This window comes from Ovis aries, chromosome 1, assembly GCF_016772045.2.
Source record: "Ovis aries strain OAR_USU_Benz2616 breed Rambouillet chromosome 1, ARS-UI_Ramb_v3.0, whole genome shotgun sequence".
Taxonomy (NCBI): domain Eukaryota; kingdom Metazoa; phylum Chordata; class Mammalia; order Artiodactyla; family Bovidae; genus Ovis; species Ovis aries.
This window is the reverse complement of record NC_056054.1, coordinates 21937580-21952419: the sequence shown is the minus strand read 5'-3', so window position 1 is coordinate 21952419 and position 14840 is coordinate 21937580. Positions and strand designations below refer to the sequence as shown.

The window sequence follows — 14840 nt, the reverse complement described above, 5'->3', positions numbered from 1 at the left end:
CCCCCAATAAAGGACAAAAAACAAGGCCATATGTCCACCCAGACAAACAGGAACACAAGCTCCATAAAAGCCCCCATGTCCAGAAGCACAGAAAGGCTTACAGAATATGCATCAGTAAACGCTTTCACTCACATTGTTCTTAAAGGGTATAGTGTCCATGAGCCTGAGGCACCCAGATCTGCCCAGGCCATGCTAAGTCTGAACTGGAAAGAGATGAGAATCCCCCAGGTACATTTGAAATAAAACCTCTCTGCAGACACCCCAGGCAGAAACATTTGAGGACCACAGCGAAAATGAAAGTGCTGGAGGGGTCACAGGCATCCCAGAATCCTGGCCTTATTAACAGCCGAAGGCCAAGGCCACAGTGTCCCCTGTATCTGACAAACCCAAGCCCTCCTCTGCCTGCCTGGCCTGCTTACTCTGCCTAGGAGTCTGTGAGACCCCGGACCGGGAATGGGGAATGCAGGCAAGCAGACAGAGCTGGTGACTGCTGGAGTTCACGTACATTTATTCAATTGACACTGATGGGGAGTGGGGGGAGACAGGTTTTCTTTTCTTCCACACAGACCATCAGACGATTTCACAGAGTCTCCCCAACTGCAGAAGTCTAAATCAATGCACACCCAGTGGACAGAGAACGCAGATAGCAGCCTGCGATACAGATATTTACACATGGTTACAGGACCCCTGCCACAGGATGTGCCCTGGCCCACCCCACCCCCACCTCTCTGGTCCCTGACCCGGACCCTCCTCTCCCACCCCAACCTCATTGCCTTTAGCTACAATAAATATCCCAGGGCCTGGGACAGAGCAGACCGCGGAGAGGGCTGCTGGCCCTGGATGGCTGGACCCAGCCGGCCACGGGAAAGGGGTAAAGTTCCTTCCAAAGCGCCCCCGACGCAAAAGAGGGAGGATTTTCCTCAATGGAGTGGGATCTCGGGATTGCCCAGGCATTGTGAAGACCCTCGCTTCACCTCTCCGTTCACCTCCGCCTGTGTAGACACTGCAGTAGGCTTCCGTGAAAGAATGAACTGCTTTGGAGAAGAGCGAGAGGGGAAAAGAAAAGTTGCATTTTCCTTTTAAGCACAAAGTAGATAATAGATGTCTTTAAATTATAATATTGAACAATCAGGGCCTCAAAGCTGGGGAAGGAGTGAGGGAGAAGCAGAAGGGGAGACCTCTCTGCGCAGTTGGTGTTTCTGGCCGGATCTGCCCGGGCCTGGGTAGGCACCTCTCCGGGAAAACATTCTTCCGGGGCTGCCAAGAGGCGCAGAGACTGGGAAAAAGCGAAGACATCCCCTCCCCCTTTTACTGCTCCAAGTGAAATGGGATCACGGCTAGCGACCTCGTCGCGTAGACCCGGGCCTCTTCCTGAGCGATGAAGCCCGCTTCGTCCCAACTGTCGGAGAGATTCCGAGCGTGGAACCACGGGCGCCGGCCCAAGGTCTGGAGACTCTTCATAAATAGACTCCCTGAGTTCCGCTGGGACCGCAGGAGCTCCTGGAGAGACTGAGGAGTGCGGGCTCAAAGTGGCCCGGATCCCGACACGGTCAGAAGTGGCAGCCACTGAGGCCTGCGACTTTGCCGGCAAACGGGGGCCCTGAGGACAGGAGAGCGTCCCCGTGGTGCGAGAGGCGAACGTGGCCGGCCACTGGAGCCAGGGCCGGGGCAGTCAGCATGGCCAAGACCTGGGCCTGACCCCCAGGACCCGCCGCCGCCGAGAACGGCGACCCTGGGGAGCCCTCGCCGGCGCCCGGGGGTGCTGCCCCGCCGCCACCGTGGCCCATAATGTGGTCTATAGAGAAGGAAGGCCTCTGCCCGGCCCCGGCGCCCCCTCCACCCGCGTCCGTCTTGAGGCCTGGGCGCAGGAGTGCGGTGCCTGCTGCGGGAGGGCTCAGGGACGCGGGGTAGAAGGCTTTGGCGCAGCCAAGCTCCGCGCCCAGGAAGGCTGGCAGGCCCGAGGGGCCCGGGCCCGACCCTGCGCTCGGAGCAGGCGCAGGGGCCGGAGCCGAGGCTGCGCTCGCGAACACCGAGGCCGTCGGAGGTCCGGGTGGAGGCGCCGCGGCACGGCCCGGGGGTACCGACAGCTGGCAAGGGGCGGCGGCGGCGGCAAAAGCAAAGGCGTGCGGGTGTGGATGCGGGTGCGGGGCTGGGCCCGGCGGGGGTGCGCCGTAGGCCGGGAGCGCCAGCCCGTAGCCGTAGCCATAGGCTCCGTAAGCCGCGAAGCCCGGCAGGAAGGCGCCGGGGTCCCCCGCCGCTGCAGCCCCGCCGCGCAACAGCAGCTCGGGGTGCGGGTGCGTGTGTGGATGCGGCGGCGGCAGCGGCTGCCGCTTGAAGCGCTTGCGGCGCCGCAGGAAGCTGCCGTTGTCGAACATGTCGGCCGACTCCGGGTCGAGCGTCCAGTAGTTGCCTTTGCCCGGGTTGCCCGGCTCGCGGGGGATCTTGACGAAGCAGTCGTTGAGCGAGAGGTTGTGGCGGATGCTGTTCTGCCAGGCGGGGAACTTCTCCCGGTAGTAGGGGAAGCGGCCGCTGATGAACTCGCAGATCTCGCTCAGCGTCAGGCGCTTCTTGGGGCTCTGCAGGATGGCCATGGTGATGAGCGCGATGTACGAGTAGGGCGGCTTCACCAGGGGGCTCCGAGTTGCCGCGCCCCCCGACGGCGGTCCTGGCCCGGGCCCCGCCGCGCCCCGGGCCGCCGCCGAGACTGGCCCGGGGCTTCCCGCTGCGGCCGCCGCCCCTCGGGGCGCTAGAGCGCGGGGCTCGCCGTCCGAGCAGCCACCGGACTCCTCCTCGTCCTCCACGGCTTCCCCCGCGGCTTCCTCCGGGGGAAGCTCGGGGCCGTGGGGGAGCACGTCCCGGGGGGCGCGGGGCCCAGAGCGGGCAGGGAGCTCCCCCCCACCGCTGCTGCCGCCGCCGCCGCCCACCACGTCTATATCTGCGTCGGCCTCGGACAGTGCGGCCGGGGAGCTCTCGGAGGACATGATCTCGCAGCAGCAGCTGCCCAGGGTCATGGTGCCGCCGCCGCCACCGCCGCTCTCCGGCTCCGCTCCGGCCGCGGCTCGGGCTCCGCCGCGCTGCCTCTGGGGCGAGTGTGTTTTGCGCGCGGGCGGGGAGGGGGCGGGGGACTGAGGACTGGCGGGGAGGGGTGTCCCCCAGCTCTGCAGCGCCCCCTCGTGGTTCACTCTGCCGCTCTCATCTCTCGGTGAGTACCCTACTGGCGACGGCTCTCTCGGCTGCCCCGGGAGCCCGAGCCGGGGGCAGCGCCCAGGGCGCGGGCGGAAGAAGCTGAGGCGCCCCCCCTTACTCTGCCGCTCTTGGCCCCTAGCCCCCCCTCCCCCGCCCCGGGCTGGAGAGGTCTGGGGATTAGTCCCTCCCGCTTGGCGGCAGCTTAAGGCGGAAGAGCGCGAGTCCGGGGCGGAGCTCCCCGAGCGGGGTGGGGCTGGCGGGGGCGGGCAGAGCGCCTCGGCGGAGGGGCCCGGCGGGAACAAACAGCCGCCGCCGCGGGAGCGCTGCTCGGGTGGCCGGAGGCAGATCCTCCTCTAGCCCATCCCGCAAACCCTCGCTCCCTGGAGCCGCTGCCTTCACTGCGCTCAGCCCTGGATGGTAAGGGTTCACGCGGGTGCCAGCTGGAGCTGGGAGCAGCAGCGATAGTCCCCCACCCGTCATCTCCCCAAGGCAGCGCCCGGGCCACCGAGGCCGAAGCGCGGTTGGAGCCGCACCAGCGGAGCCTGAGACGCCGGGACCAAAGCCGCCAGAGCGGGGCCCGAAGGAACCCGAGCGGCTTCCGGCCCAAGGCGAGACGCGCTTAAGTGATCGCAAGGAACAAAGTTGGCGTTCTCAGCCTCGGGCCTCGGAGAGGTGAGCGATTCTGGCTGCGCCCCTGTCTTCCCCTCCAAGGCCTGGACCCCGCCTCAAGGGGACCCCATCCCCTTGCCACACCGCGGGACTCCAGATGGGAGACTGTGCGCGCGGACCCAGGGAGCGCGTCGCGTGCCCGTTGCCCGCTTTCCGAAAGCTTTTCTGGGGCGCTTCGGTCGTCTTTCGAGAGCGCGGACCGGCCCATCTCTGAGTTTGCCTGTATCCGATCTTTTTCTGTCTTGGTACCCGTTTGTCGCACTCAAGCTCTGTGACTGTGTTTCTCTAGCTCTCGGTGAATCTCTGCCTCTGTTTTCTGTGGAAACCCTGCATTTATCTGGATTTCTATTCGTCCGTCTGAGAATCTCTTTCTCAATTTCCCTGTTTCTCCCACCCCCAGTCTCACTACAGAGCCACCTACGTTCCTTCTCCCTTCCCCCTTCTCTCGCCGGACTTGCAGGCTCTACCAACAGGCAGCGCCGAGACCTCTGTCAATGAACCCTGACCTCAACCGCAAGCCAGTGTTGCCTTCAGCTTTCACAATCCTGTGCACACAATGTTGGTTCCGTGCTTTTTTTTCATCAGCTGGGTTCCTGGCCATACCGTTAGGACTTCTCTCCTGGCCTCCCTCCAGCAACCAGTAACTCCCAATTGAGACTGGGGCCGTCTCAACCTCTGGGGATGACAGGGGAGATGGGCACTGGACGTAATCAAGTACAGAGCCGATGGACCGGCTGCTGCCCCGACAGCGCCCCATAGTGGTCAAAGCTCAGGCATGCGGGCCGCGAGCCCAGCTGCGCTCAGCTGTCGCAGACTGTAGGGCTGTCAGCTAGTCCTTCTCCACCCCTACCCGCCGCCTCAGTTTGCGGCTCTAAACAGTAGTTAAGAGCAAAGACCCTGGAGCCAGCCTGCTGGGATCCCAGTGCTGGCTTCAGTCCTTACCTGCTCTTTGTATTTTGTGTTTCTTCCTCTGTAAAAATGAGATTAAAAACATCCACCCCCTGATTAATATGTAAAAGTAGCCACAACAAAGGAGGATATTGAAGGCACTTTGCAGACTCCTGGGGAGACGGGGGTTCAGAGCAGTGTAGTCTCCCATCTGGATCTCATACCCCCTTCTAGCCCTGGGCTGGGTTACATGGCTGCTGTCTATTAATAGTCCTCTCCAGTCACCCTGCTGAACTAGGCTTTCTGTAGATAGTACTGGGGGCAGAGTAGAAGGGATTTATCCGCCCTGCAGGCTATATCTCAGCAGGGTCATGTGAGAGTGGATGAAATCTTTCACCCAACAGCAGTCTCCGTTCTAGTGTATTCCACAGGTGGGACAACAGATGCCCAGGAGGCAGGGGGACTAGTCTCCAGACATGAAAAAGCACGGCTGGGTGCAACCCTTGTCATGGAATCCTCATAATAAGAGTTCTCCATCTTCCCCAGTGATTCAGCTAAGAGCAGAAGAGAGTGGAAGGCAGATCTGGCTGCTCATATCCTGTGAGAGCAAGTCTGCTGGGCAGCCCCATCTGGGGCTTCAGACCAAGGGGATCCACCTAGTGTGCTGGGTCCGCAGCAAAGACTGTCCTTGGGAAAAGAGAAGTGCTCCAGTCCTCAAACCATAATCAAGAAATTGGACAGAGACTAGTGGCCCTGGAATCAGAATTTCATAGGTGTTGGGGCCCCCAGGAAGCAAATGAAGGCCTTGGGGACAGGTATTTGCATGAGTCCAGATGAACTCACATACCCAGGGTTGCTAGATTTACCAGATGTATTTTATCTGGCAAACCTATGCAATCTCCAAGCTTGCTCATGACTACAGGGACCTCTCACTGACACTCACAGACACCCCATACCATCCACTACATACACAGCAGCTCCAACCAAGCTGAGCTCTGGTAATGTCTAAGTAAATGGAGAGAGAAAAACAACACTGGCATCATCCTTCTCCATCTCACTTTCTAAATGTCCTTTAATTCTAAAATGGCAAATATGAACCAGTAGCTTCTTTCTTTGCCAGCACTCTCTCCTGGTTCCCCTCACTCCAGGCCCCTGCCCAAGTTCAGGGTAAAACTAACTGAGGCGTTTGCTGCCCAAATATCCTGATTCTTGCTGCAGTCAAGACTCCACCTTCTACAGAGCAGCTGCAGCCACCAGCCCACACCTCTGCCTGACCCTGCTTCACCCTCCATTCTGCTGAAACTCAGGTCAAGGAAAGAAGACGTGGCCCCCTCAACCCTGTTCTGCAAGGTGATTCTTTAAAAATCCTCCAGATTCTTCAGAACACACAGTTGTAAGAGTGGAAACAGTCCAAGGAGATCACGTGACTTGTTAGGCTTTTTGAAGGGCCCTTCCGTTGGGTTGGGTCCAGGTGTCCAGGCTCCCAGACTAGAACTCTTCTATTTATTCAAATAACGCCTGCTTAACACCTGACCCAAGCTCAGCGCTTGCCTGGGGAGGTGTTTCTGGGAGCTTCTCACTCCTCCCAAAGCTCTGGCCAAATTTGTTTTGAACAATACCAGGAATAGGTGCTCTGGGGCTGGGAGAATGGTGACCCAATATTCGGGATTCGTTTAGTTTTCTGCCCTTCTGTCGTGGCTCCAGCCTTTCCTGCCTGCAGGCTCTGCTTCTTCGACGACGTCTCTGGGTCGTGTGTGCGTCCTTGGGTGTGTCTGTTACTCCCCGCCGCGAAAGCCTGGGTGCTGACAGAAGTCTAGGCTTTCAGCACCCATGCCTGCAGCCTCCAAGAAGCAGGAGGCGACAGATTGTGCGGGTCTTGGTTACAATGTCACTGGTAGTTCTCAGCCTCTTCTCCGTCTCACTATTTAGCCACCTTTCTCGAGCAGCCCAGAAAGGATTGAGAGAAAGCGTGGGGGCGGGGGTGGCGGGCGCTGATCCAGGGAATTTTCCACTCGGAAATGTTCGGAGCACCGACCAGAGGCTGTTGCTTGTTTGTTGCTCTGCGCCGCTGTCCATAGCGTCCTTCCCCTTAGGGCTCCTCCCTGCCCTTCTTCTGGCCCCTGTAGACGTGCTCTTCTCGGCTGAGGGGAAAGGAGAGATCTCGGATGATTGTTAGAATATGATTGTCATCACGAAACCGGCCACGAGCGGCGCCGGCGCAGAGCTCTCCCGCGGCCTTCCCGCGGTTCGCATGCGGTGAGCGCGGAGGTCCGCCCCTCGGTGCAGACCCGCTGCAAAGCGCCGCCTGAGCCAGGCAGGGGACCCCACGCTTCCACGCTTCTCTGATTTTACTCACAAACCTAGGCAAGCTACCGCGCAGCCACACGCTCTTTTGGTCCCTCCCCGGGGCCGCAGCCCTGGAGCAAGACGGCGGTTGGGCTGCAGCGGGTCCATCTCCCATTTCTCCTCCAGATCATCGCCTGCTCAAAGGCGGTCGGCTGTTTTGGCCCTGAGTGGGAGGCGGGAGACTTCAGATCGTGTGACCTGCAGGGGCGAGCTGCAGGCGGTGGGGCTCCACACACAGAGTTCAGGGAGAGGCCGGCCTCTCTGGGAGCCCAGAAATGGCTGGGCCTTGGGCGGCGTGAGCTCTTTTACCCCCAGGCTAGCTAGCTCTGCACCGGCTCAGGGGTCGGTGCCTCTGCGGTCCCCCACACCTCGGGAATCCTCCGCCTCTTGGAGGAAGCGACTTTCGCTCCTTCCATTGTGCACGGCCACCATCCCCCGGCTGCGTGATGGGAGCTCACGGGAGCACCCTCCGGCCCCAGCCCTGGGCGCCGCGGAGCCTGTGCACTCCGGTTCGTTCGCGGGAAGAGGGTTGCGGGCTCCGGAGAGGGTGAAAAAAATAGCGCGGGTCCCAGACCACCCGCCCGACCAGGAAAGCCGGCTTCGCAGCGACCGGGAAGGACCGGCCGCAGCTTGGGAGATATGCCGCAGGGCCTGGGGAGTTGGAGACGCTTCCAGGCGTGTGGAGGCCTGGGCATCAGGTCAGAGTGCCTTGTGGAGTGCGTCCTGGGTCCGCGTGCGTGTGTCTGCCCCTCTGGGCGAAGGGCAACGGTGGCTTTGTGTGCTCGAGTACGTCTCTGAGAGGCCGGCGCCGGTGCCGAGTTCTCCCCTTCCCGACCGCACATCTGGGCCGGGGACAGTCCAGCCGGCTGGACAGCCAGCCAGGCCCACAGCTCCACCTCGGGGCCCGAAGGTGTGCGTCCTGGTCGCGAGCTGCAGACCCACTCCGGGCCGCGGCATGACCCTCCAGGGAAAGAGTATGTGAGGGTGCGAGCCTGGGCAGGGGGCTTGCACCGTGGCGAGGAGAGGAGGGGACAGGGGCCTCGCGCAGAGAGCCAGGAGGACTGCCGTGGCCGCGGGAACCGCACGGCTTTCCGCAGCCCCAAACGGGTGGGGAGGGAGGGGCGGGTGCGGAGCCGTCCGGACGAGATCCCCTACCCTATACGCACGAACGCGCACACGCGCCGTCACGTTTAGCCTTTCAGAGCCCCAGGCAGGGTCACTGATGATGCCGTAAGTCCTAGCAGGGGCGAGTAAATATTGCTGGACCTGAGTCCTTTGGAGCTGCTGTGGAGCCGCGGAAGCCAAGCTATAGGAGACCAGCCAGAGTCCCAGCTCTGCCGCGCGGGAGCTGGGGACGGATTCCAGGGAAACAGCGACCTCTGGAGGAGCCGCGCAGACACGCAATGAGGCAGGGACTGGAAGACCAGGTCTGGGATCAAAGCGCCCCTTCCCCACCCTTCTTGGCAAAATCATTCAGAAGCTTATAACCTCTGGACTCCTCTTTGCGCATGCTTGTTTCCTTTCCCAGCTTGTACCCAAGCTTCAAATCCTGGCTCAAATCCTGCCTTCTTGAGAGCCCAATTCATCTTTCCCTCTTCTTGCTCTGAGCTCCTAAGAACCTAAAGCCTGAACCCTCAACTCTAGCGCTCTACCGCACTAGGCAATGATCTTTCTCCAAAGAAAGGGTCATTAGTCCATCCACTCCACCCACCCTTTGCATTCCATGCTGAATGTGCTTCCTCCCCGCTTCACCACCAGTAAATAAAAAATGAAATCATGAATCCCAAAATTGGACTGTCGATTGTCAAAGTTCGTTTCTTAGATGGGGAAATTGAGACCCATTTTCAAGTCAGAGAGAGGGCTGACTTGCCCCAGGTCACACAGGAAAGGTGGAACTAGATCCCATGTCCCAGCCCAGAGCCCTCTCCATTTCACCAGAATAGGAAGGGAAAATGCCAGAAGGAACTTGTGTGTTCCTGTGTAGAGGCGGGCATTGGTGGGGGTGAGTGGGGGGTGGGGGGTGTAGTTCCTGTTCCAGGATGGGGCAGTACAGAGGGCAGGGAGGGCAAAGTTGCCCTGGAAGATCAAATTCTTTTTTCCCCTGACTCCAACCCAGATCAAGCTACTTTGAAGGGCTCCAAATTTCAGGGGTTGGCCAAGCGTCCTTACATCAGCAGGCCGGTCTGTTGGAGGCTGAAAACAACTTCAATTCAGGCAAATACTACCCTCTTCTCTAACCTAAAAAGGGAGAGAGGGGCTGGTAATAAATACCCAGAGGGTGCTGCTGAGATCTGAGGTCAGCCAGAGAAGGCCTTCTGGTGCTTGCGGTTAGAAGGTTAAGGGAGAGGCTGGGAGGGTGATTGGCATGTAATTTGCAGGAGGCTCCTGTGGTACCTGCCTGGCAGCCTGAGGCCTCCTCAGGGATGCTCTCCTTCTGGACATCATGTGCTTGTCTGCAAAGGCTACCAGGCAGCCTGGTCCCTGCCTGCTTGTCCAGCCTCATCTCCAGCCTCGGCACTGATTTGCTCTTTCTCACGTCTTCACCTTGCACGCAGCTCACTCCTCCTAATCCATCCATTTCAAATGTCAAGATTTCTGAGTTGCTTCCCCTCCGCATAACACCCCACACTGGCCAGGCTGTGCAGAGCTCCTGCCTCTGTTTCCAAAATGCTAATTCCCTCTCTTGTCACAATTTGTTTTCTAGTCTGTTGCCCTCGCTAGACTGTATACTCCTTGAGAACAGAAATTACATTGTCTTCATCCTCATCTTTCCTCCTCTACAAAATAGGGATAATAATTGTACCTACCTCATTGAATGGTTGTGGGAATTAAATGAAATAAGGCATTTAGCCCAGTGCCTGAAACTTTCAGAGAAGCTCAACAACTATTTCTTATCACTATCATCATGATTTTTAAGCACTACCTCCTGCCAGGCACAAAATCCAACACAGATACTCAGATAATGTTAGATATGTGGATATATGAATGAGTAAATGAGTGAATCACATGGCACACTTCTCACTCTGGGACTCTAGACAAGGCTGTATCTAGCTTACATCATCACTAGAGATATGTGTTCTCTTATGACACCGTTTCTCCCCCATCAGTCCCCCTCCCTGAAGGAAGGAGAATGTGTATCCCCATCAGGGGGAGTTTTTCCCTGGTCCCTGAACCCATTGGATTTCTCTCTCATGCTGTCTACCTCAGTTTCTTTCCTTTAAAATGGTTCTGATCAATCAAACCAGCCACACTTTGCCAGAATCTCCGAGGGACTCTCCACTGCCTATGAGACAAAACTCAATCTCCTTAGCATGGTGAGCTGAATATGTTCAGTTTTGAGATGTCCTACCTCTCTGTTGGGTAAGAACTCCTGTATTCCATGTGGTCCTCTTGATGGGGCTGTTCAGTCTCTTTCCTCCTCACATTTGCCTCCAGGAGCAGACAGGCAACCTGGTTGGATCAAACATAGCATTGCAAGACCAAGGTGATAGGCCTCGGTGGGACCTAGGTCAAGCCGATCACTCCTTCTACAAGGTTCAACATATGAACTCTGAGATGCCACGATATGAGGACTCTGGGGCTTGGGATACATGGACACGGAACTCTTGGAGGTTCTCCTTTTGGATCAGAAGATGAGCATGCAGGTCTAGCTGCCAGCAGCCATCCTTCCTGTCATGTGGAAAGTGCTGTTTGACATCAAAAGTCCATCCACAGATGAAAACACCCTAAGGAGCCAGAGCTTACTGACAATGTTGAGTCCTCCTCCTCTGCCTGAAACTAGAACCCTTAGACTTCATAGGTATTCTAAAGATATTCCCCATTCTGCTTAGTAGGTTGAGTCAAATTTTTCACAAACAGCAGCACCACAGCAGAGAAAGATCCTGGGTTCCTGAGACCATTGAGGTGCCATGCCATTCTGAACTGCCTGCACAGATGTTTATGTGAAAGAGAAATAAACTTGAATCTTGGTTAAGCCACTGTTGTGGAATTTTCTTTGGTATGTAAGGTTGGGGAGGAGGGAATCAGTTGCTCACAGTTGAGCTTAACCTTAATTAATACAGGGAGGGATGGGGGAATGTCTCAAAGACATGAGACCTGGTTTGGGAGGTGTTAGCCTGGAGAATAAAAGACTCGGGGTTGACATAGCCGCCATCTCCAGATTTCTGCAGGGCTGACCTGAAGCACAAAGACCAAGGCAAAAGGGGATCTGAAGGTTATAAAGAGACTCAATTTCTGTGACTCCGTGGAAGGGAGAAATTCCATCGTGGCTGTCCTTCAGAGATTGGATCTGCTACTTTGATAGTAGTGAGCTCCCCATCACTGGAAATGCATAAGTAGAGGCTGGATAATCACTGGGCAGGAATCTTAAAGCCATCCAGGTACAGCAGAAAGAGTACAGGTCTTAGAGCTGAGTTTTAATTATGCTCTCACCACTTACTGGTCTCAGACAGATAATCTCTCTAAGCCTCATTTTTCTCATTTGTAAAGTATCCAGGTAGCTAGGTTGGAGACAGAGACCAAGGAGATGTCCTGGCACTACCTCTCAGGGATTTATGGAACCTAGTACTCCAGTTGGAGCCAACTAGGAGTCAAGAGGCCTTAGTGAGGCTCCTTGCTCTCCTCTTCAACCTTGACATTTTGAGCATGCCTGCTCCAATCTGCCAAGAGAATGTACCTCCCCTGGTTTGTTCATGAGACTGGAGAGGAGCAGTTGCACCTGAGGCCTGGGATCTACTCCCAGACCTTCCCCTCCCTTCCTGTGTCACCTCAGATACACCTCTGAACTTCTCCCAACCTCAGTTTCCTTATCTGACATGTGAGAAGCGCATCTTCTCTTCTGGGCAGTCTGGATCCAGAATCAGGGCTCTTATAACTACAGTACTGTGCCCTATCTGTAACTCCAAATGTGAGCAATTGACATTCACAGCAATAATAATTATCATGTTTCTGTAGAGCCTGACCTTACCCAGGTTCTTGCTCTTCCCAGCCCAGGTCAGCCTGGCATGGTGCCATCTGCCACGTGAGCTGATGTCATGAGTCTGGGATGACCTGAGGTTCCCTGGCTGTGGAGGGACTTGGTTTCAGCCCGGAGTTTGGCTCTCATCATCACATGCTTGCCTCTCACAAAGGGCTCTGCTTGATCTTCCCTCGTCCACTTCCTCCCACAAGGCTGAGACTACTCAGATTTGTATGATTAGAGGCAGGAAATGAGAAATCAAAGGCCAGAGAGGAGCAGATCTTAGAACGTGATTCTATGATCAGAAGAAGGGAGTCATGTTTGGGGTCTGAACGGGGAGGGCCAGAAGGGCAGATGGCAGTGTCTGGCAGGAGGCCTGGAGGTCCCTACACCTGCCAGTGATGCCCAGGGTTTGGGGGTTGGAAGGGAGAAGGCGCGATCACCCTGTACAGATTGATGCCCAGGACACAGACCCACCAAGGGTAGAGGTGGCAAGTGCCCAGCCTTCCCAAATCTAGAGACTAGAACATCTTTGGGAAGGCCACCGGGGAGGAGGGCAGTGAGGTCTGAGTAGGTGAAATTCTGACCACAGTCACTAAGAGTCCTTTTGTTAAATAAAAGAGGGCAGCTGCCAAGAATAGGGGAGAATGGAAGATCTGGGAGGGCTTCCTGGGGGAGGTGGAAACTGCAGCCCGTTTTTCTCTTCTAAAACAAATCACTGCTCTCCTCATGAGCAAGTGCCTTTCAGAGACCTGAAGCCACCCTCAGCCCCAATTGGCATCTAAATGGATCCTAGCTTTCTTCTATAGATTTGCCGCTCAAATAGGTGCATACAAGGTAGCCAATAGGTGGCGCTTTTGTCTCCACAAAATTAATGAGCGCGACCAGGGGAGAGAAGGAAGCGTCCAAGAGGGAGGAAGGGGAAAACTGAAAGAAAAAGGAAACCAGAGCCTGTCACTTGGCTTGGGAAAGTAGCTTTCAATATCAGGACTGTGGGTGTGAGTTGAGGGGACTGTATTGGTGTCTGGGGCTTTCCATCCAAGTTTCCATCTCCACGGGCCTCTCTCAGAGGAAGAGAATGACTTTGGTGTCAGGGGGACCTGGAGTCCAGTTCTGAGTCTGTTACTTTGCAGCTTGACCTGGGTAAGTCACTTAACCTTTATGAGCCTCAATTTCATCATCTATTAGGTGGAGCTAAGAATTCCAACAGGCTTCCCTGGTGGCTCAGATGGTAAAGAATTCTAATAATGCCACCCTGCATTCCCGGAATAAACTGGATTTGCTTGATCGTGCGTTTTTGTAATGCACTACTGGCTTTAATTCGGTGGTATTTCACTAAGGAGCTCTGCTGCTGCTTTCATATGTGAGAATATATAGTTTGCACATTCACTGCTTATCAGTTTTTGATAACATCATTAAGTAGATAGAATTGGGATGACTTCCATTCTTCTTGCATTCTGGAACAATTTATATAACTAGAAAAATAGGTTCCTTAATGATTTGGAAGAACTCACTGGCAGCGCTGGCTGGCCTGAGTGTTTTCTGGTGGGAGCAGTGGGGGAATGGTCTCTGTCAATGTTTTCTGCATTCTACTGTACTAACATGTCTGTTGTTTGTTTAGTCACTAAGTCGTGTTCAACTTTTTTTGAGACCCCATGGACTGTAGCCCACCAGGCTCCCTTGTCCATAGGATTTCCCAGGCAAGAATACTGGAGTAGGTTGCTATTTCCTTCTTCAGGAGATCATCCCAACCCACAGGTCAAACTCACATCTCCTGCTAGGCAGGTGGATTTTTCTGAACCACAGAGCCACCAGGAAAGCCCCTATTAAGATTAGTTACTCCTTAAATTAGTCAAATGAAACCAGATTGTCTACTAGTCAAATGCCCGTGCCCCTCAAAGTTTCCGAGTGGGCATGTGAAGTGAAAGTCACTCAGTCGTGTCTGACTCTGCGACCCCGTGGACTATACAGCCCATGGAATTCTCCAGGCCAGAACACTGGAGTGGGTAGCCTTTCCCTTCTCCAGGGGATCTTCCCAACCCAGGAATCGAACGGGGGTGCCCTATGGGGGCAGGCAGATTCTTTACCAACTGAGCTATCAGGGAATGGGCACGAGGCTGTGACTAAATGGGAAAGTGTGTAACCTCCATGGAATAGGATGGTTCTAGCCAATGGCTGCTTGTCTCTATAGCTTTGTACTACTTTTCTCTACTACCATCATTACTGCTACCAAGCCACCATCCTTTCCTGCCTGGATACTGCAGTAGCCTTTTAATTGGTCTCCCCACCCCACCGCAGTTCCCCTCTAACAGCATATCTGGGGCTATGAAATTTCCTTTCAGACTTGTCCTTTGACTGCATTATATGGATTTTAATATGTACTATTCTCACCTTTATGATTTTATAGTCTGTAACTATAATTTTCCTCTAATTGTAGAGTTACTTAGATAAACGACTTAAATCTTCAAGTGCTTGTTTCAAAATCTGGTCCAAGAACATATTCTTATACAATCACAAATTTATGAACACTTTTTAATGTTACATTTTTGTTTCAACAGTAATCTTAAGCACATTCATTTAAGTATATTGTGGATCACTTAAATGACCTCCTGATATCATAGGTATCAGAAAGTTGGTATTTAGAGTCTTCATTTGCATTTATTATCAAGGAGTTCTTTAATCTTGAGATAAGGTAAAAAGTGATGTAGCCTTGATAAATAAGTGCAGTGTTTGGGCCTGTTGGTGACATGGCCTGCTACATGAAGGAATGCTTGCACTTCATTCAGAAGAAAAA

General features: G+C 55.2%; 1 protein-coding gene across 1 annotated transcript; it reads right to left on the bottom strand.

The window, feature by feature from the left end:
- Positions 1-491: 491 nt before the first annotated feature.
- On the bottom strand, positions 492-3100 carry FOXD2 (forkhead box D2). The gene has a single exon (XM_012106504.5). It carries the CDS (start codon positions 3009-3011, stop codon positions 1551-1553), a length of 1461 nt encoding a protein of 486 aa, XP_011961894.3. The 5' UTR covers positions 3012-3100; the 3' UTR covers positions 492-1550.
- Positions 3101-14840: the final 11740 nt, after the last annotated feature.